Raw genomic sequence first — 10249 nt, 5'->3', positions numbered from 1 at the left:
AAGTGTGTATAAATTTTATATTATTAAATTGTTGTTAGCAAGTATCTATGCTGTTTTTAATGTAAGCTTTTTATGTGATGGTTTTAATATGCTATGATATAATAGCTATTTTTAAGCATGTGTGCGAATACACGCTAAGAATAACAATCATTGTATTCACATGATAATACTGTTCAATTTCAAAAGTATTTTATTTACTGTGAAATATCCACTTGTATTTAAGCCGTGATTACGGCACATGTAATGTTCCCTAGTTATTGTAACTTTCTATGTACACGCAATGTCGGTGGTAAAAGAGGGTGTGTGCCTATAGCGAATCCTGGTTGTTTAGTGTCAATACCCTATCAGGGGAAAGTACCGGCTTCAAATAGTGACACCTCCCTCCGTTCATCATCTTGCTCTTGAAAAAGCCCGGGCGTACTCCGGGGGAAACGCGTTGAGCTCTTTAAACTGATTAGAAAGGACTGGATGAAGTTCCCCGCTGTGATCCTAGCTGTGTGCAGTTTCCAGAAGTGGCGGTGAGACGTACAAGCTAGCTGTGGGCTTTCCTTATCTGGACCGTATATGTTCACATCATAGATTGTGAAAGGCTTGTTTTTACCTACCTTTTGTAAGTAGGATTTGTATTGTGTCGTGCATACCTGTGAATAAAACTACTACCTTGAATCTGGTCCCTCTGTGCTGTTCTTTTTTTACAGTCAAAATTGCATCACGTTTTTATCCAGTGTGGTGAGAGAGACACAGGACGGAGAACGGCTGCACTAGGACCTGCTGAAAAAATTAACATTGATGGTGGAATCATTCTCACACCCCTATATGCCATAGAGGACTTGTCGGGCTGTAAGATTGTTGGTAACATTGTTACTATTTACTCTATAACACCGACTGTGAAGCGCTGCTTTTTGTTTGTTTTGTTCTATACATCTGGTACTATTCATGTAAAATACATATCTATATCTATCTATCTATCTATCTATCTATCTATCTATCTATATATATATATATATATATATATATATATATATATATAGGAATAGAAATACAGGTATTGGTATACAGTATAAAGATATATATAGAAATATGTATTTACAATAAAAGGACATTATCCTGTGAGTGAAGAACATTGAAATGTGACATATTTAGTACATATACAGTAAAACACAAAAATACATAAATATGTCTCTACACACATATTTACATATCTAGACATGTATATGTATATATCTCCATGTTAAAGTCCTTTGAATGCCTTTTTTTTTCTTACACCTAAGGCCTCATATCTTTGAGCCCTTTTAACATTTTAATGCAATTTTTTTTAAAAAAGAGTTTTTATCAGACAGTGTTATGAGTGTAACTGTACTTTTAAATTTATTTTTGATGTTTTTTTGTGCCACTTTTTTGTTGCGTTTAACAGTAAATCAGAGCTCTAAAGTTGCGCTAACCCGACACTCGTTAAATACGATCACGCTCCGGTTTACTTTCAACTCATAATTTGTGCTCTACTTCTGACCTGCACAAACTGCTGCAATATACACCTTAGCATTTGTGCGCAACAGTTAGCTCCACTCGTAATCTAACCCTTAGTAAGGTGATCACATTAACAGCATTGGTCACTGGGCCATTTTCAATATTCTTTACTAAAATCAATGCACACATTCTACATATTTTTATGTATTTTTACAAATCTATTATATGAATATAATAATGGCATATTGAGAATCTGCTAGGCCTGCTGAAAAAACAATACTTAATTTTTGTGGGTCACTCATTGATATTTGATCTACAGTAGGTAGCCAAATAAACCTCAAAATTGGCTCAGCACTGGGGTGAAAAAAATGCTTAGCAGCGAAAGGGTTAAAAGGACTTAAAACATAAATATTAAGTTGGAGCTGTAAAGTGCGTAAGCAGCTTAAATAAAAATATTGTTTTAGTCTATTTTAATGGAGAAATCAGCAGCTTTATGTTCATTTTTGCAATCTTGAGTAAAGAAACGCTTCTATGCATTTTCAATTTTCCAGGGGTCAGCTCATCTTATCAAGAACCGTGTAGGATTGGTATGGGCTTCCCCTACCCAAGTGGATTCTTTTTAAACAATCTCTGGAGACCTGTATTCTGCAACTTAACCATTTTTCCAGCTGAACAGATCAAAACTTGTCTAAAAGGCAAACTAATATATCTGATGGGAGACTCTACTCTGCGCCAGTGGTTCCTGAACTTAGCTCAGATTCTGAAAAGTATGTAGTAATGTTTTCTTGTCTTACATAACAATGACAGTTGGTTATTACTATTTGTGTAATAGAAAAAAATATTCTATCATGAAAGAGACAGATTTATAAATGAGTATGATCAAGAAGTGCCTATCTGCCAGTGACCAATGGGAGGGAGTACCACTCAGCCAATCAGCATTAGTACAGTATAGATACTTTATTAGTTTCATTCGTTTAATATTACATTTAAACAGCTTTTACTTCCCATTTTTGGGCAGGAAAAAAAATAATTAAGCATGTTTAACTATTGTTCTTTCATATGAAAGTACATGACTACAGAATCCAATTTATATATGGTGAATGCTAATTTTGCTTAAAGGGACAATGCTTAAAGGGACATTACATTTAAAACTCAAGTTGCCATAAAGTGTTGAAATATACATAAACTTTTTTATGCACTTTTATTATTTATCTTGCAGTGTGTTTGCTTCACTAGAGAGGCTGAAGTGCATTCTGTGGAATACAGAATCCTGCCCCTCCTACATACTATACAGTATTCAGATATAAACTAGCACTTGCAAAAATCACCCAGTTAGCCAAAGCCTTGGAAATCAAGATAAATTACATTAAAGGGACAGTCTAGGCCAAAATACACTTTCATGATTCAGATAGGGCATGTAATTTTAAACAATTTTCCAATTTACTTTTATCACCAATTTTGCTTTGTTCTCTTGGTATTCTTAGTTGAAAGCTTAACCTAGGAGGTTCAAATGCTAATTTCTTAGACCTTGAAGGCCACCTCTTTTCAGAATGCATTTTAACAGTTTAACACCATTAGAGGGTGTTAGTTCACGTGTTTCATATAGATAACACTGTGGTCGTGCACGTGAAGTTATCTGAGAGCAGGCACTGATTGGCTAAACTGCAAGTCTGTCAAAAGAACTGAAATAAAGGGGCAGTTTGCAGAGGCTTAGATACAAGATAATCATAGAGGTTAAAAGTATATTATTATAACTGTGTTGGTTATGCAAAACTGGGGAATGGGTAATAAAGGGATTATCTATCTTTTAAAACAATACAAATTCTGGTGTAGACTGTCCCTTTAAGCGGGCTTTTCAATTATAGTTTTTTTTTTTCCTATTTTTAATGCAGATCCTTAGCATTACAGAGAATAATTTATAATGCATAAATAAAAAAAATACAAAAGTGGAATCAGCACAACCCTTTTTAGTCATGTATCAATAAGATCTATAACATGACAAGGTCTCTCTATATCTATTTATTTATTGCTGACATGCATCAATCTTTAACAATAGGCTAACTGGTACAACTATAATGGCTACAAACCGAAAAGGATCTTTGTATGCTCTTTCATTTTATCACATATTACCACCAGTTAAATATCCCACTCTGATGGGATTCTATATACATCCTCTACAATTTGATAATTAATTCTCCAAACCTCTCAGCTTTTTTTAGATGTGGATGAGAGTTTGGCAATAATTGTTGTTAGTAAGGACAAAAGGAGACATATAATTAAGATGTTCTATAGAATAAAATTATAAACAGTAACACTTGAACTTGTAATTCAACAAATATAAAATGGCTGCAAAAATAACGACCCTTAAAATATATTTAGATATGTACCAACAAGTAGGAATGTTTTTAAATTTAGTTACTTTTTTCCCATCAGGTCTCAAGAATTTGGATCTTCACAGATCTGGATTGGAATCAATGCTTCTAGCTATAGATATGGACCAGAACATCCGGTTGCAATGGAAAAAGCACAGTCACCCAATTGTAGCAAGTCATTTTTACTTGGTCAAAGATGATGCATACATTAGTGAGGAAATAGACCGTCTGGCTGGAGGTCCAGAGACTGTCATTGCCATTACACTGGGGCAACACTTCAGACCATTTCCCATCCTCCTTTTCATCAGGAGGGTGATAAGTGTACGCAGAGCTGTAGAACATCTATTGCTCCGCAGTCCAGAAACCAAGGTTATTATTAAGGCTGAAAATACTCGAGAAATAAGCACTAATGTAGAGAGGTTCAGTGACTTTTATGGGTTCCTCCAGTATATGATTGTAAAAGATCTCTTCCAGGATCTCAGTGTTGGTGTTGTTGATGCCTGGGATATGACAATTGCTTCTAATTCAAACAATGTACATCCATCAGATAGTGTTGTCAGAAACCAGATCAATTTGTTTCTATCATACATTTGCTAAACTTAAATTGTGCCTTCTATTAATTACTGAACAGAAGTCCACAATATATTCTCAAGAAGGTAAACTGAGGAAAAATACAACAAAATAACTCTTTATATAGTTAGTACATGACATTTTTTAAACAATCTTGGTCTATACTACAGGAGTAAAGACAATTCTAGAAGTCATTCATCTGCTATTTGCAAACCATATAGTGGAGAAAATAAATAAAAATACAAAAGTGTATTTACTAAAAGCCCTGAGATTAGTTTACCACTTGTACTCAATGAAAAAAGATAATAATTAAATGTAGTAAAAGTGTTGTTGCCTGTGCAATGTCAGCAAATTCTTCTATGAATTTTGATGGATTGTGGATTATGGATTGCGGCACAATTTTTAATACTTTCTCACAAAAGTAATCTGTAATAATTTAAACTGTCCTGTATAATGCAACATTAGGTTTGCCTAAATTGTTTGCCAAGCACGTTAATTTAACTTGTGCCTGTAAGTTAGTATTTAGAGTCAAAGATGTTATATTAGCAGACAACTCTTTTTATGCCAATACATTCTTCTTGAACCTATCTACCCGTAAGAGTTTCTGAAACAATTTCCCCTGTATTAGGTTTCTGGAGGATGATTCCTATTATTATTATGATTGAGGATAGATAACCCCCACTTACCTCACCAAACAGCTAATGAACTCCCCCAAGCTTCAGGAAGTGGTGATCAGCACCACCCTCTTTCCAACCTCCTGGGCACTCTCCCACATATCTATATGCCCCCCCACACACACCTTATTCAAACCCCAAATGCTCTTCCATCATTCCTCACACCCAACCAGACATTAAAAGGCCAAGGTAATGCCAATATTTTCTCTATTTTAATTGGTTCAAAATTATCCATTTTACCTACTGAAGTGTAGTAAATTGTTTAAGTAGTTCCTTTACCTTAATTGAATCATTTGAAATAAATGATTTTGCCTGTTGGAAATTCCACCTTTACTGCAAATTTGAATTCTGAATTAATGGGTACAGAAAAACTATTTGAACAAGATCCAGAAGATGAAATGACTGATGTTGGTGGGAGAGTTACAATGATCATTTTTAATTGTTTTCTCAGACAGATATTAGGATGGTTTATTAAATACTGCTTCAGCATTCTCGTCAACTAGTTAGGAATACAACTGTCAAAATTAACACCACTTACTATTTTGGTTAATGTCTTCAGTTGTAGTGGAAATTTTGTCTAAGGCATTTGAGGTCTAATTATGGTGGTGGTGGAAATGGCTTTTGCAACAGTTAGGATTTGTTTGTGTAGAGGGTAGAAGGTCATTTTGTGCACTTGTCTTAATGCACCTTCGAGATAGCGAAAGCCAGAACAGGATTTTATTAATTTTTACATATGTTTAAAAAATTACAGTTAGTGGTAAGCGATTGTTCAATAAATATTTTCTTTTAAATGTAATGAGGAAATGCAATGAGTCCAAGAATGTTATTTATCTTACTAAATATATAAGGAGCATAAAAGGAGGCTGAACTAGGATCTGTAAATACCTATAGTAAATAAAAGAAAATTACTTTTGCAATAATGAGTTTGTTAACCTAGAGAGTTAAATGGTCTATCTGTAATACATTTGATAAGTATAAATATGATGTTAACAGATAAAGCTGTGATGCAGTCCATTTCAGCAAAAGAGTTTTAGTGGATATTTAAATTACAATTACAACCCCAATTCCAAAAAAGTTGGGACAGTATTGAAAATGCAAATGAACTAACAAAAAGAGACATTTGAAAATTCAATTCACCTTGTACTATATTGAAAACACATTATTAACACATTATTTGATGTTTTAATTTGTGAGTTTAATGTATTTTTGAAAATATACACTCATTTCAAATCTGATGACTGCAACACACTCCAACAAGGTTGGGACAGTCGACTTTTTACCAATGTGTACCAATGTGTAACATCACCTTTTCTTTAAAAACACAAGTTTTAGCAAGTTTAGCAAGCAGAATTTCCCCCCATTCATCCATTATGCATGTGTTTGTTGCCCGATTGGTTCTGACCTTGGATTTCCTGACTACTCTTTTGGTTTCTTATTCTGCTTCCTGTGACTGTTTGGTTTGACCCCTGGATTGTCGACTCCGCTTTGACCTTCCCTGTCTCTTCCTGTTATCCAGCTCCTTATTATACTCTTATACTATAATCGTGAGAGTGTATCTCCCAGCGCTTAGTGTGAGTAGATTCCTATTGACTCCTAAAAGCCAAGGGTCCCTAGCTAGCCCTAAAAATTAACAACAGAAATTAGTTAGAGCTCAAGGAGTGCCTAATGAGTGGTAAGGCAAAGGAAATGGTTACCATTTAAAACATATCTATTTTTATGTTAACAAATACATATACATGTTATCATGGATCCATGCTATAAACAAGAAAATACAAAATTCAGATTATAAAATTAATAATACAAATATATTAAAAAGTACAAATCTGGATAAAAATGCAATTAAAAATGTTGATCAATGACTTCAAGGAGCTCCTCCATAAACGGCATATATTTTGGTTAATAAAGCAATCTTAAGAGACCCCTAATACCCCTACTTCTACTCCGGCACTTAAGTTAAAGTCTCCTGACTAAGTGGAGGAAAGCTGCTTATAATTTAGGCACTAGATTAGGAGCGACCGACGGATAACATCTGAGCGCTTCATTCAGCAATATCAGCCTACGCAAGTGACACCGCTTGCAGAGTTAGCCAGTCTGAGGTTTTTTTATCCTGCTCCGGAGGGTCGGGGATCCGCTCCGGAGCCTTGCAGGACTAACTGTCATATAATTGTCTCTCCTTTCAGGATATAACAACTTACTATTGTTTACTGTGCCTTTAAGACTGTTATTTGCCTTACCCTATTTAAACTCATTCTGGTTACCTCACAGTGCTTGGTATTTTCCTCCTTGGAGCCTGTAACCTGAGCCTCACTCTTGCTGACCTCGTTAGCAATCTCCAGCTGTCAGTCCTAGACAGATCCTCTGTTCACTTCAGGGGTTTCCATGCTACTTTCTGCTGCAACCTTGTGCTGTGACGTCACACACCATCCTGTTTACTTCAGACCGGGTGAGTCCTGTAAGCTAGCTCTTCTGCTGCATTTAACTCCACATAAGGTACCTTATTATTGTTATTTAAAACTTATTACTACCTTATACCGCAGTGTGAACTCTGGGACTTTTGTGCAACTTAGTTCTGAACCATTCCTGACTTTCCTTTCAACTAAAACACAGTAAGCTTACTATATTTTGTTCCTCATTATTCTTAGAATTGGTAAGTCTATCTTTTAAGTAATCTGCTGTGAATGCTGCGCCCATCAGCTATAGATTACTTTGAGAAGCATACCTAAATTAAGGAAGATATCCAACTTCACACTGTTCTCTCTTAACAGTTGTTGAAGTATGATATCTACCACACACAATATATTTTTATCTAAGAGTAACTTATTTCTACAGTTGTGGTTCTTAAAACATACGCTTTATTAAATGTTTTACAGGAAAGGAAACCTGCACGACATATAAAGTGTCATTCTGAAATAGGAATAGGAATTGTTCTATCAGCATTTATTCCAATCCTACAATAACCTGTGCATATTGTTACACACTTGTTACATAATACCAAGCCTGAAAATGAACCCAGTAGATTTGGTTACTCATGTTCAAAGTTTAACAGATAAGGTTGAGTCAATGGCACAAGCTTTGGCTTCTGTGCAACAAGAAAATATAACTTTAAAACAGTATATTAAAGAAATTGCAGACAAACAGAAGGTTGATATTAACCCTGAACCCACTCTCTCAGCACCAGATACATTCTCAGGTGATAGGAAGCATTTCAGAGAATTTAGAAATGCATGTTATCTGATTTTTTCACTAAAACCCAGAACCTATCCCTCAGATCATACTAAAGTTTTGACAACTATATCATATTTAAGGGGAGAGCCACGCATATGGGCAAATACATTTTTTGAAAGTAATGACCCCATTCTGTACTCCTTGGATGCATTTTTTTCAGCTATGTCACAATTATATGATGATCCTTTTAAACAGCAAACAGAAGAGAATGCTATGAGATCTCTAAGACAGCTAAAGAGACCTGTAGAGGATTACATAGCTGAATTCAAAAAATGGTCAAAGGATGCTGGGTGGAATGATTTATCTTTAAAAAATCAATTTAGGTTGGGTCTTTCAGAAGCTCTAAAAGATGAGTTGACCCGAGTAGAACCCCCTGCTACTCTAGAAAGTCTAATAAACCTTAGTATATCATTAGACAGACGTTTAAGGGAACGCAAACAGGAGAGATATTTAGGGGATCAGGTATTAAAACGAACACCAGTATACAACACTAAGTCTACTACCATTACATCCCACGAACCCATGGAGATTGGGGTCATCAAAGGACCACTTAATCCCCAGGAGAAACTACGTCGCAGACAGAATAATCTCTGCATGTACTGTGGATCAAGTGAACATACTGTCAAAGATTGCCACATTCTAGCCCGCTTGAAAAAGGGTAAGAAGAACAATAATGGATACTGTTTAAATTTACATAACGTGAATACTAATCAATGCTCACTCTCTATTCTCATACAGTGGGGGAACAATCGACTTCACAACAGAGCTATCATTGACTCCGGTGCCAGCACTAATTATATTGATTTCTCATACACTGTAAATAATAAAATTCCACTAATAAAGAAATCAGTTTCTGTGTCACTTCGTGTCATTGATGGGAATCCATTACCATCTGGTCCAATTGAATACCAAACAATTCCACTGCGTGTTACCATATCTGAAAATCACACTGAGTACATCACTTTTGATGTAGTTCCTTCTCCTATCTATCCAATCATATTTGGACTCTCCTGGTTAAAATTACATAACCCAGTAATATGCTGGAAGACATGTAAGGTTCAATTTACTTCAGATTACTGTCTCTCCACTTGTTCTATTAATCAATACCTATTACTCACTGACTCTGATATAATACCTCCCGAGTATTCAGACTTCCATGATGTCTTTAGCAAACAAGAGGCAGAAAACCTACCCCCCCAAGGAAGTATGATTGTCCCAATGAACTGCTCCCTGGGGCAGACATTCCATGTGGACACATTTTCCCCTATCAAAACCAGAACTAGAATACTTAAGGGGATATTTAGATGAAAATCTACGCAAAGGATTCATTAGGCCCTCCACATCACCTGCAGGGGCTGGCATGTTTTTTGTCAAAAACAAAGACAACAGTATACGTCCTATTGTAGATTACAGGGAGCTTAACTTACGCACAAAAAAGAACAGATATCCTCTACCCTTAATTCCCGAGTTAATTGAGAGACTTGAGGGGGCTCTGTTTTTTACAAAATTAGATCTCAGAGGAGCATACAATTTGATCAGAGTTCGGGAAGGTGACGAATGGCTCACAGCGTTTCGTACAAGATACGGTCTATACGAGTACACTGTGATGCCATTCGGCCTGTGTAACGCTCCCGCAACCTTCCAGTTCCTGATTAACGATATCTTTAAGGATTATCTAGACATTTTTGTAGTGATATATCTCGATGATTTATTGATATATTCAAATACACTGCCAGAACATACAAAACATGTCAGATTGGTTTTAACACGATTAAGGGAAAATCACGTGTACGCAAAACCTGAAAAGTGTGTTTTTCACAGTAACAATATCACATTTTTAGGTTACGTGATCACCCCCAATGGCATTAACATGGAAACTACTAAAATCCAGACCATTCAACAATGGCCAATACCTACTAGTAAAAAACAAGTGCAAAGATT

The 10249-nt window shown here is 35.6% G+C and overlaps 1 protein-coding gene across 1 annotated transcript; it reads left to right on the top strand.

Moving 5' to 3' along the window:
- Window positions 1-280: 280 nt before the first annotated feature.
- LOC128643473 (NXPE family member 1-like) lies at window positions 281-4436 on the top strand. Its single transcript, XM_053696318.1, has 4 exons — window positions 281-289; window positions 699-852; window positions 2019-2234; window positions 3901-4436. Exons 1-4 carry the CDS (start codon window positions 281-283, stop codon window positions 4434-4436), a joined length of 915 nt encoding a protein of 304 aa, XP_053552293.1.
- Window positions 4437-10249: the final 5813 nt, after the last annotated feature.

This window comes from Bombina bombina, unplaced genomic scaffold (genome assembly GCF_027579735.1).
Source record: "Bombina bombina isolate aBomBom1 unplaced genomic scaffold, aBomBom1.pri scaffold_704, whole genome shotgun sequence".
In the NCBI taxonomy this organism is placed as follows: domain Eukaryota; kingdom Metazoa; phylum Chordata; class Amphibia; order Anura; family Bombinatoridae; genus Bombina; species Bombina bombina.
Note: the sequence above shows the minus strand (reverse complement) of the source record. Positions and strands in the feature narration are given on the sequence as shown.